The following is a 13,291-nucleotide window of genomic DNA, read 5'->3' on the forward strand; positions in this document are numbered from 1 at the left end:
AAAACAGTAAGTGTTTGGTACTATATTGTGCTTTTTTTGCTCAGAGTCTAAAACAAGTGGTAAAAGTAACAGACATTCATTATTATTTTAGCTCCATTAGCTCACTTTATAGTACAGTATGTTTTTAGTAATATACAGTTTCTTTTTGCAAAAAGTAAAGTAGGCGACTTACAAATTATGAATAGCAATAGAGGACATAGAAGTTAAAGGCAAAAAAAGAAACATTTTAGGCAAGACCTGAAAGAGGCCAAAGGGAATATTGGGGTAGAGGAGGAAAGGAGGTAAAGAAGGAAATGAGGTTAGAAGTAGTTAGTTTGTTAGAGGTTTTAGGAGAGTAAGTGCTCTTTGAAGAGCTTGGTATTTAGGAGTCTCTTAAAGGTAGCAAATATACATATACTTACATTACTTTTTAGCTACATTAGCTAGTCTTAGTATAATTTATAGATAAGCGAATTGGTGCCAAATTAAAAAGCAATAACTGCAAATGAAGGTAAAACCACTTTTTCATCCCTCTATCCAGCTGTTTTTTGAAAATGTATGGTGATGAAATGTAAAGGCAGAAGGTTGAGGACATTATGTTGATTCAACGTTAAAATGTCAACGTTTGCACAACTATTTATTTACGGACATAAATTTAACCACATTTCAACCACATTGTGCCAGTGTGCCAGCTGGAGTATTTGGAGTATTTCTTCACTGTGCTATTTTGCTCAGTGTCTAGAACAAGTAGTAAAAGTAACAGAAAAGACAGTCTCCATTTTTTTGCAGACATTTATTATTGTTTTTAGCTTCATTAGCTCACTTTTTAGCTAGTAAATCTACAGAAAGCCCATCTGCCCTGCAGATGGGCTGTGTTTTAGTTTGAAGTAGAAACTGAGTAGATTTTAAAAGCTCAGGCTCGAGCTGCAGGTCACAGTGAAGGTAAGTGAGAGGAGGTTACCAGTTGGTGGATGCCCGGGCGTTGAGGATGTCCTCCTTGGCGGTGAGCAGGGACAGGCTGTAGGTGTCCAGGTTTATCGCTCGCACGGTGGTGATGCTCATGGTGCTGCTGCTGCTCCTCCGCGGTCCGCTCGCTCGTGTAAACCCAGTCTAATGATCCGGATTAGCTGCTATCCACACGCATTCACGCGGGCAGGCGGCGGGTGTGTGAAGCGGGGTGTGTTGGGGTGAGTTTAGAGGAGTGTTTTTTGCTGCAGAAAGAGAGAGAGAGAGTGAGTGAGAGAGAGTACACACACAGCTCTGCTGCTCCACCTTCATCAGCTCAGCTCTGCTCTACTGCGGAGCTTCTCCAAAGTTTATGAAAGACTGAAGCCCCACCTCCAGCCTGAGGAGGAAAGAGTGGCTGAGTGTGAGGAGGAGGAGGAGGAGGAGGAGGAGGGGGACTGCTCAAACTACCCTGTAAGAAACTGCATAAGGGTTAGCTGTGGTGATGTGGGGAGCTGTGCTTCTCAATACCAAGAAGAAAAATAGAGAAAACTAGACATATATTATAACACCTTGAATTATAAACAAGCTACAGTGTTTACACTTCAGCTCTAGCTTAATTCTAATTGGATGAATTCATGTTGTTATAACTGACTTCTTGATGTGCTAAGTGAGCTAGTTTTGTAAAACTCAATGAAAAGTGTTTTTTAAAGTAAAAATGTAGCTAATTGTTTGCCACCAAGAAGACAGTTACAGCAACTTAAACTTCTCCAATAAGAACCAAGGTACATTGTTTACACTATAGCTCTAGCTTGTTTAAATTGGAGGAATTTAAAATGTTATGAATGTATTTTTGGCTGCAAAAAATGAGCCACATTTGTAACTCTCAGAGTTACAAGTTTTCACCAAAAGTGTTTTTGAGGTAAAAATGTAGCTCATTTTTTGCAACCAAGAAAACAGTTATAACATATTGAATCCTCCAATTAGAAACATGCTAGAGCTAGACTGTAAACACTGTAGCTTGGTTCTAGTTGGAGGAATTCAAGGTGTTAAAAATTTTTTTGGTTGCAAAAATGAGCTACATTTGTCATTTTCACAGAATGTTTTCACCAAAAGCTATAACACCTTAAATATCTCTAGTTAAAAACATGCTAGAGGTGAAGTGTAATAATTGAAGGTGTCATAACTGTCTTATTGGTTGCAAAAAATGAGCTACATTTGTAACTCTCAGAGAAAGTTTTCACCTAAAGCCTTTTTTGAGGTAAAATGTAGCTCAATTTTTGCAATGAAAAAGACAGCGTAACTGGCCATGTGCACAGTGAATGTAGCATGTCAAAAAGTGCTTTTTGAGTAAAAAATGTAGCCAATGTACCAAGAAGACAGTCATAAGACCTTGCACAGTGATCATAGCTTGTTTTTAATTGGAGGAATTCAAGGTGATATAACTGTATTCATGGTTACAAAAAATAAGTAAAATATTTACCTCAGATAAATATTTTTGCAGATATTCATTTTTGTTTTTAGCCTGATTAAATCACATTATATTTAGTGAATCTAAAGAAATAGTTTGAACCTGGATAACGCTGAACACCAAACCCTGCCCTGCAGCTTGCCTGTGTTTAGTGTGAGGGAGAAAATGTGTTGGTAAAAGAGTGAAGATTACCAGTTGGTGGATGCCCGGGCGGGGGAGGATGTCCTCCTTGACGGTGAGGGGAGACAGGAGTAACATGGCATTACAACCTTCCCAGAATGTGACTTAGTCTGACTGCTAGAATGACACATGTTATCCAATTCTAATTTTTGCTTATAAAATTATGATTCGAATAATAATTGTTTGGGTCCCTAGACATTTGATCTCAACACAGTATCTAAAAATACATTTGAAAATCAGCCCATCCCAGAAGAAGCTATGCAAGCCTAAGCCATGACATCTTGTAAGTTTGGGATCATGAGCAGATACTTTCTTTCTCCAAAACTTAAGCTTTCCATCACAGTGGTAAAGGTTACTCTTTGTCTCATCAGTCCATTAATGGAAGTCATCTGGTATCCAAGCTTAATGAAATTCAGCATTAAAATATTAGCTACATAGCTAACTTATGTGCATTTATTTTATTCTCCACAATTATCAGTTAAAGCAGGAATGTAAAAACAGTGTTTCCTTTTAGAATAAATGAAATTAAATATTTGCTTTGTAATCCTGTGCTGCTGAATCTTGGAGAACTTAGCAGTACTGTGACACCTCATAACTACTCACACCATGCATGGAAACTAATCTCTCATGATACAGTTCCTCTTTCTGCAATAATATATAAAGTTTTTTTTTCGGTCTCTTGATAAAATTAACTGGAAAAGATATGTAATTAAATTTGATGCTTTTCTTTCTCTCTACAAAAAAGCATGGAAAGGAAATAATACATATCAGTGTTTTTTTTTTACGTGAAAATAACTTTATGGCAAAAAAAGTTAAAGAAAAAGACAGATACCAGATTTCAGGTTTCAGTGGTTGATGCAAACTTGGAAATTTATGGAACCTAAAACAATTATTTTGAAGCACCTCTTTTTGTATGGTAGGTAACATTTTTGTGTGATAGTGTTATTATAACTACGTACTGTATGTAGTTATCAATGACATCTGAAGCAAATTAAGTTAGCAGTTGTAGAGCAATATATTACACAAATTATAAATTACTGTAATCCAAATATTTTACCACTAAACTGTTTCTGTTTAATATCACTTTAAATCTACCAGTGATTTTGAAGTATCAGGCCCATGTCTTTAAAACAACATTATACAAGAATTTGTATTTCTTTCTCCTGGCCCCCCCCTACAGTCAAGACGTGTGTTTCATGCTTTAAGCCACCTCTAAAGGACAGCCTTTACACATGCATTTCTGGACAAGCCATAACATTGTCATAATACAGTATTTCATACAATTATGATACTGCATTTTATATAATTTTTTCTAAGAAGTTACATTCAGGGATGATACAATAAAGTGGCTTTATAATTAAAGGGTTATCCAAAAATGTAGAGACAAAAAACATCAGCAAGGTCAAAACCAGAAAACAAACATGAAGGGCAGAACATACTAAGCATGTTGAAACTGTCCAGGTCAATAACACAGTGGGGAGTAAGGCAAGGCAAAATTATGGTCAAAATATTGTTTTTTCATACACAGAGAAAATCATAAAATGGCCAAGATAAATGCTTTGTAAGGACAGACGGAACCAATCTTATACTCGTCAGTGGGAGAGTTGAAGTGCAGGGTTTTATAGTGAGGTGAACAGGTGAAATCAATATTTAGGTGATTGTGCTCTGGGGAGGGTCAGGTGGTCAGTCTTGTGCTGTATCATGTGAGGAAGTGAGTGAGTGATGTCAGTGCATTCTGGGCAATGGAGTCTAGAGCTGGAAGATCACTGGTAGACACAGATATAGGAGCACCAGGTGAGACACATATCTAATTGTCAAGCCCGGAGCTGCAGCAATAGTGGCACTGACCTTATTTTAATGTAAAAAAAAAAGTATAATGTGTAACTTTAAATCAAAGTTATTTACAAATCATTTACATTTAAAATAATAGAAGCCTTTGTTAAAATGGAGAAACTAAAAATAAATGTTGCCAGGTAAAAACACAGTAACTGTTCCAGTCAAAAGTTTGGACAGCTTCTCTTTATTTTTTTTCCTAACATTTATTATTTGTTAAATTGTTTAAAATGACAAAACTATGAAGAGACAAATATTAAATGATCTAGTACACTGTAGACAGTAGTAAAAACGTTTGACTGACAATGTATACTTAGGATTCCTTTGCATTATCGGCACATCAGATTACAGAATAGGATTCTGATCTAGAATAAACCCAGAACTATGAGCTGTGTACACAACAGAATCCAAACATCTAACCAGCAAACACAAGTGCAGTGAGGAAACGAAAAGAACAATCTTTCCACAAAAACAGTGCAGCTACAGCAGACCACAATGTAAACAAAATCACTGACTGTGGCTTTGAGGCTTTTTAACAAAAGAGGGAAGCTCAGAGATCTCAGGGCTGCAGGTCTTCCACTGACATGCCATTGAGCTGCCATTCACTTTGCACTTTGTGCAGGCATCCTGTGGGCAGCCTGTAGGAGCTCTTGGCAGCCAGCAGTGAAGCCATTTACAGTGGAGCTGAACTCTGGAGAGACCTCTGCCCCGGTCTACTGTGCCAATTTCATGGGAAATACACTTGAAGCAGCTTTGGTTGAAAGAGAGCAATGGATTTGTCTCTCCGGTTTGTAATGGGGATCAGCATGACAAATACCCCTGCCCTCTTATTCTCTCTCTCTCTCTCTCTTTCTCTTTTATTCTCACACACTTCTCTCTCTCTCTACATCTTAAACACACACACACACACACACACACACACACACATTTGTAGTATCTATGGAGTATGTGAGGTATTTCCATTGACTCACCCATGGTGGAGATTTTTAATTTTAACTTTTAAAAAGCTCTATTGTTAGACAATAGGGGTGTAATGGTACAGAAAATCCACTTTTCGGTTCACACCTCGTCATAAACTCCATGGTTTGGTGCGTTTTCGGTACGTTTTTGGTAGGTTTTCAGTACTGGTGCTGGAAAAAATAAAGAGGCTGGGCATTCTGTATAGCCTCACCTTTATTAACTTCATAATAACAATGAATCTTAATTATAATCATGTTTTGTTTTATGGGATGGAATGTTGTAAGGGGGCTCAAGCTTTTAATTTTTTTTTTTAAATGCTTAAAACCAGGGTTCTCTCCTACTGTCATCATGGGAGGCTTTATCTTTAGATCTTGTTGGAAAAAACAATGTGCATGATTGTGGCACTTTATAAAGAACAAAAACAACAACCGTACTTTCACTGATAAAACTATTTAAACTAATTAAACTTAAAAAGTTAGTTTTTGAGTTATTTTAAAGAAATATTTGCATTAGATTGTTAGATTTATTTTTTCTAACGCTGGAATTTCCCAGTATTATTGTGAGGCGACAGTAATAATAGTGTAGTGTGCTTTTGTGCTGTATTATTATATAAGAGAGAGAGAGAGAAAGAGAGAGGGAGATGGCGAGAGTGAAGGAGACACACGAGAGAAAAAGAGAAAGAGAGTGAGAGAGAGAGACAGTACAAGCACATTATATCTTGACAATGACCACAGCGCCTCCACAAATGGATTCATTGGTTGTCTCCATCAAGACCCAGTGCTTTTAACTCAGTTCCATTACTTAACAGCCCAGTGCTAGAGGTTTATACCCCTCTAGACAACACTTGGTATTAAAAATGATGGTTTTAGATGAGCTCATGTGCAACAATCTAACTATATTAATCAATGCTTTTCTGTTGAGGCTATGCAGACACTTACTGTATGTCACCAGTGAAAATTCACTAATCAAAAGGACTGTTCGGAAATATGTACATGTAATGTGTATGTTGCAATTCACACAGCAACAAGTAAAAAAGATGTGCCTAACCATGAAAAATGTCTTATCTTATGTGGGCCCCAAAAAAAGAAGACAAATAAATACGCCCACACATGTCCACAGCTGTCTGTTTTTAAGAGTACTGACATGAAACCGTGAAACGATGAGGGTTCTTCCTGTTGTTCTATTGTAAATGATTTGTTTTGAGTATGATTTGTCAGTTAATGGCAGGTCTTGACCCTGATTTTTAGTTTTTTTTCCCTTGTAGCTTGTCTCTTAGATCTGTTTCTCACGAAATTCATATAGGGGGGGAAGTGTGAAGTGACTCAATATTTTCTAGGGACATACATGGGGAGATTTGTAAGTCATTGAACATGGTGATAACAGCCCCACAGAGAAATATATGCTGCTTCTTTCTCAGTATAGATGTTTATACTCCCCAGATCAGAAATATCTCATCTTTCTATGCAGATGTAATATGAGGTCCATGTCATATCACTATTTGAAAACACCAGCTACAGTACATTTTACAATAAAATCGGCAATTGGCATAACAATTAATGATAAACAGAGTTATAGAAATGGTCTAGATGCTTTGGAATTTAATTTAATTGAATTTAATGATTGATTTAAAGGTCTCCTTCCATTAAAATCCACTTTTTCTTGTTCTTTGTGAAATACAGTAGGTCTCTCTGAGTTGTATATGCATGCTGTATATGAAACTGTTTTTAGCCTCCCTTGTCTGCAGTAGCTAGTAAAAGAAACCCTCAGAAAAACTGGTTTCTGTAGATATTATCATAGGACAAAACTGACAAAATGACAATTTGACACGGTGAAAAGTAGTCTGTCTTTTTGCTGATTATATAACAGTGTCAATTAATTCTTTCCTCAAAATAACTTAATATACAATCAATAATGTCCAAACCACCGACAACAAAAGTAAGTACACCCTTAAGAGAATGCACCCCTAAATGTCCAAATGTAGCACTGCTTGTCATTTTTCCTTCAAAATGTCCTTTTACTCAATTTACACAATTTTGTAGTGCAGCTCTCACACTGTCTCATACTCAGGGCCGCTGCTAAGGTTTTGGAGGCCCTAAGCATAACTGGTCAGGGAGGCCCCCCACGGCACGTTATTAAAAATAATAACGTGCCGCTTTTAAGTAGTAGAGTAGGTGCCCCATGCAATGTTTAAAGACAAAAAAGATGAGCGTATCATAAATAATTCACATTGGGTTTTAAATTTAATAATGTCATAATTTCAACACATTTCATTCTCAGTCAATTTGGCTCCCTGCAACTGCAAAACGGTTGAGGCCTAACGCTGGCTGCGTTGTCTGCGTATGCAGAGCGGCGGCCCTGCTCATACTGGTCACTGAAAGCTACAACATGGCACCTCATGGCAAATAACTCTCTGAGGATCTTAAAAGAAGAATTGTTGCGCTACATGAAGATGGCCAAGGCTACAAAAAGGATGCCAACACCCTGAAACTGAGCTGCAGCACAGTGGCCAAGATCATCCAGCTTTTTTTTTCAAACGGGCAGGGTTCACTCAAAACAGACCTTGCATTGGTCGTCCAAAGAGCATGATCCCCTCCATCTGGAAACTGGGTCTCAGGACAGTGTTCCAGCATGATAACGACCCCAAACACACCTCTAAGATGACCACTGCTTTATTGAAGAGGCTGAGGGTAAAGGTGATGGACCGACCAAGCATGTCTCCAGACCTAAACCCAATAGAACATCTTTGCATACTCAAGCAGAAGGTGAAGAAGCGCAAAGTCAGGAATATCCACCAGCTCCGTGATGACGTCATGGAGGAGTGGAAAAGCATTCCAGTGGCAACCTGTGAAGCTCTGGTAAACTCCATGCTCAGGAGAGTTAAGGCAGTTTTGGAAAATAATGGTGGCCACACAAAAATATTGACACTTCAGGAACTTTCACTAAGGGATTTACTGACTTTTGTTGCCGGTGGTTTAGACATTAATGACTGTATATTGAGTTATGTTGAGGGAAGATTAAATTTACACTGTTATATAAGCTGCACCCAGACTAATTTTCATTGTGTCAAAAAATGTTATTTTGTCAGTTTTGTCCCATGAAAATATATACGTAACTATCTGCAGAAATGTGAGGAGTGTACTCACTTTTGTAAAACACTGTATATGTTAACACATGATATTAGTTCTACATTATTAGGCTGTAGCACTAATTTTAACACCACATACTGTACTTGATTAAACTTCATGTAAACAGGAATAGGAAAGTATAACCACTGGTTGACTTACTCACTTACTGAAGGCTCTGTGTTTTTATGATGACAGTGGTGATAATTCACTTGACACAATGTCAGTCCTGCTGTATGTTCCCAGCTTGGAACAGGAATTGAACCCAAACCTCTAACCTGACATCACCCTGCAGTGATTTCCCCAAGTTGCTGTCATTCTGCTCTGCTGGCCAAAGCCTTTAACTTACAGCTGCCCTTCCCTAAACAACACTAAAAATGGGGGCGTTGCCTGGAACTGTACTCTCGACCCAGTCAGTGATTTAGAGGCTGCATTGCATATCACATGGCTGGGATACTCAGGATCTCGGAATCTGTTCATCATCTCTGCAGCTTCCTGTCATAAGTCGTGCACTGCCTTCTCTGTAAACACGTTTGTTCAGTCATGCTGTTACGCTCGACTTCACAAATTTCTTGGAATTTCCTTTGTGAATTACTGCAGGTTTTGTGGTTTTTGGGAGGCTGCAGAGGTTTGTTTTCTTTGACAGGAAAATTCAAATTTTAAACTATAATGAAACATAATGAAGTCTCATCCAGTTTGTGTTCATAGTACAGGGATCCATCAAAGCCTGCTATTCACAACACAAGACCAATTAGAGTTATTGTTGCTCATCAGGCGGGAAACATTTCAAAAACATCTCTAAAGAGTTTGAACTTCACCAATCCACAGTCAGACAGATAGTGTACAAATGGAGAAAATTCAAGACCACTGTCCAAAACCGTTACAAAGGACCACAATGTAACTTCTAAGCAACTGAAGGCCTCTATCTCACTGGCTAATGTTAATGTTCATGAGTCCACCATAAAGAAAACACTGAAAAACAATGGTGTGCATGGCAGGGTTGCAAAGAGATAGCCACTGTTCTTCAAAAAAAAAAAAAAACATTGTTAAAACAGCTTGTCTGCAGTTTGCTAAAGATCACATGAACAAGCCAGAAGGCTACTGAAAGAAAATGTAAACTTTTTGGTTCAAATAAAAGGTGTTATGTTTGCAGAAAAGAAAGCACTGCATTCCAGCAAAAGAAACTAATCCCATCTGCAAAACATGGTGGAAGTAGTAACATAGTTTGTGTAGTTTTGCTGCATATGGGCAAGGACTGCGTGCCTTTATGAATTCTGAATTATTGAATCTGATATTTAAAGGAAATATCAGGACATCTGTACATGAATTGAATCTCTTGAATGTGGGTCATGCAGCAAGACAATGACCCTAAGCACACGTCTTTCTACCTAAGAATGGGTCAAAATCCTGACCATAATCCAATGGAAATGTTGTGGAAGGCCCTGAAGCAAGTACGAGTTAATGTGAAGAAACCCACCAACATCCTAGAGTTGAAGCTGTTCTGTACGAAGGAATGGGTTAAAATTACTCCAAGCTTGTGTGCAGAACTGATCAACAGTTACCAGAAACATTTAGTGGGGTCATTATTCAGTATCCCCGCCCTTTTTTGGAGTAATCATGTGGTTTTTGTAAGTGTTTGTGTTTCTTCTTACCCTTGTAAGGGCATGGGACATGGCTGACACATATCAATATGCATGTATGAAAACCTTTCCTGAGAAAAGAACAGTGTTTTGATTGTTAGCAGCCCATGCTAAACACTGCTGGCCCTGCAGAACTGGATTTACTTTCTCAGTCCTCCCACTCAGTCTTCATAAAAAACAATGTATCTTTCCCACCGGGCCAACTACCTCATCCAGACGGGCTCAATGCAAACTGTGGACAAACAGTTGAGGTTGAAGGTCAAAAAGAACCATCTTCAGGTTTCTGTGGTTCAACCAATTTGAGCTGTCCTCAGTAATCAGTGGACTGCTCTCAGACAGTGTGGAAATGTTTAGTGCCTGGTGCAACCAACAAAACACTACATAAACCACAGTTCTATCATGTGAAATGATACTGTAGGAGGTGTTCAGTTAAATGATAGTCTGTAAGTTTTTGGTGAGAATGTGAGAATGTTTAATTGCATCGAAAAAAACAAAAAAAAAGTACTTTTAAAACATGCATTGTGGTGCAGTCTACATTTAGAAAGAAGGAATCTGCTGATTTTAGCTAGGAATCCTTTGCGCTCTCTATCTTTTCAGCTTTTCTTCAGTTGTAATTCTGCATTTGTTTGGTTTAATTAAGCATGAATGAGCAAATGAACAGTTGGTTTGCTGTATTTATGTCTCCATGTTCGCAGTAGCTTTTGTATGAGCATTGTTAGCAGTACTGCATTTGCTCAGGTAACCAACAGAAGATGTTATAGCCAGAGAAAGGTCCTGTAACCTACCTAAACCTTTGAAAGTATTTCCCCCATTTCTTAAGTTTAAGACTGTCATACAGGTTAACACATAAAATTGCATTTATTAAGGTAAAAAGGTATCCAAACCAACCTGGCCCTATGTGAAAAGTAGAAATAACATGTGATTTACTATTTTTTGGAAAGCTGAATTCAATTTCGTTAGCCACAACCAGGTCTGATTACAACCAAACCTGTAGAATCAGGAACCCACTTAAATAGAACCTGTCTGACAACAAGAAGCAGCTGAAAGATTTCAAAAAGCAACACATTAAGTCCCAATCTAAATAAATTAAAGTCTGAAAAGGTTTATTCACAAACAGCGAGAGAACGTGGAATACTGGTGAACCTTCCCAGGAATTACCGGCCTACTGATTTTAATTCAAAAGGGCATGGACAACTCATGCAGAAGGTCACACAAGAACCCAGAACAACATTTAAAGAACTGCAGGCCACAACTGCCTAAAAAAGTGCCTTAAATACCTTTTCAAGGCACTGTTTGTGGCTTTTCAGGAATAGTAGCAGAAGCACATTGATGCCATTTATTATAACTTTCTCCCCTCTTTCCACTTAGGAACACTGCTACTACTTTCAATATGAAAGAAAATGTTCAAGACTGTTGCTTTAAGCAGATCACTGCTCATTTTCTCACAGAAAACTATGCTCTAACACTTCTAGGAACACTTTCTAGGAAAGCCGCCTTTAAATACAGTCATTTCCAAAGCTTTGTTCATCAAACCTAAAGTACATAACAAAGTATCTCAGAGTAATAAATTGTTTTCTCAAGTAAAATATCACTAGCAGGTAGTGTGTTTGGTTTAATTTTACAGCACATACAGAGACATGCTCACGCATGCAGAAATGCAGACTGCTTTCTTTCTGTCAGCTTATTTCCCTGCAGCAGAGGCCGGGAGGAGATAACGAGGACAGTGTTATTTTTTGGGTGGATGGTTAAGCATTAGCCGTGTGGGAGAGGGAGATGCTGACAGTGTGAGGTGTGCGTTTCCCCGGTGGACAGGCTGTGGTGATAAGCTGAATTTGACTTTGTGATACCCTGAATCTTCTGTACTGGTGGTGATCTTTTAAAAAATTATAAGTTAATGAATGTATAAGGAGGGAAATGACCAGTACACAATAAGATACTGAGTAGGTTTTTTTCTGTAGTCGTATCTCAAACATACAACATATTATTTCCATAAAAATGTCTCCCTTATAATGGTTACAGATGGCAGTTTGTTTGGTATTGGTTAGGATCAGAGCTAGACTAGTCAAAGCTCTTATGATTTAGTTAAATTTAGCCTAGGTGTCACAACTGTCTAAGTGTTGTCACTATCTATCAATGTGAGAATATATGTTGAATCCCCAGTTAATCCCAAAGAAATGTTTATCTTGGCCTTGTTACTCCACACCTGGTGATGCTACAATATAGAACTTACAAATGGAACGTTTCTAAACTATCCTGTAAAACAAAACAATTGAACTTAAATATTATTCTCAAAATATTGAATATTGAACTCATTGCCTCAACTAACTTGATTAAGTTTCTTGTTCAAAATTGATCTGACTAAATAATCTGTGTAGGCAAAATTTTATTTACTAATTGTTGTTGAACCCTAGTTGAGGCCATTCTACTGCACATGCTCATTTTGCCTTTTCAGTTGAACGGGGTCTACTGAGCAATTCTGCAGGGTTTTCTTATCTAATGTTAGTAATGATATTTGCATATCATGCTCTTACTCAGCATGAGGGATTAATCATTTTCCACAGGCTGGTGCCTTCTTTTTACATGTATATATACTGTGTGTGTTATATAGTAGTTAACTATAGCCTGGCGTCAGTGTTGTAGGATATAAGAGCAAGCTGCTGTGTTTTGTGTTGCTCAGTGTATAAGAGACTATATGTTGGTCTGATCTAATTTGTCATAGTTGCATTACTGCAAGCTTAAATCACTGTCAATAAGACTTGACATAATAGTCATAAACTCGCACTTATAAAGTTGACAAAAAATACAGTGTTGTGCCCACTAGATTAATTTAAATAATATAAAACCTGTCATTGACGAAACTTAATTTTTGTATACATTTCATAGAACTAGGCCATCTAAAAACATAAAGCAAGTTTTTAAAGTTGGTGAGACTTAATATTTAAATTTTTTATACACATAAATAATGAATGATCTGAACTAAAAAATATACAGTATATGTTTGTATCTTGTGGTGGTTTTCTTCAAATGTTTTACATTTTAGTTAAAAATCTAGTGCAGTGAGTTGCCTTAAGTTTTTGAGTTTTCACAACCTTTAGATGTTTTCAGTGCAGTTTTTGTGTAGGTGGAATGGTGTAGTGGACAACAACACCTTTCCTACAGCA

The 13,291-nt window shown here is 37.6% G+C and overlaps 1 protein-coding gene across 4 annotated transcripts in view; it reads right to left on the reverse strand.

Annotated features, from left to right (window-relative positions):
- The window catches only part of si:dkey-40c11.2 (drebrin-like protein A), a 100,997-nt gene that overhangs the window by 80,821 nt on the left and 6,885 nt on the right, over window positions 1-13,291 (reverse strand). Inside the window, exons 1-2 of one of the 4 annotated variants that reach the window (XM_049470368.1) lie at window positions 2,588-2,606; window positions 941-1,190 (exon numbers count right to left, since the gene is read on the reverse strand). In XM_049470368.1, the coding sequence (XP_049326325.1) occupies window positions 941-1,041 (101 nt within the window). In that variant the 5' untranslated portion in view covers window positions 1,042-1,190; window positions 2,588-2,606. Of the gene's footprint in view, window positions 1-940; window positions 1,289-2,587; window positions 2,624-13,291 lie in introns of those variants that run through there. The other 3 variants (XM_049470369.1, XM_007258319.4, XM_007258320.4) reach the window with 3 other exon arrangements.

Source organism: Astyanax mexicanus, chromosome 22 (assembly GCF_023375975.1).
Source record: "Astyanax mexicanus isolate ESR-SI-001 chromosome 22, AstMex3_surface, whole genome shotgun sequence".
NCBI classification, from domain to species: Eukaryota; Metazoa; Chordata; class Actinopteri; order Characiformes; family Acestrorhamphidae; genus Astyanax; species Astyanax mexicanus.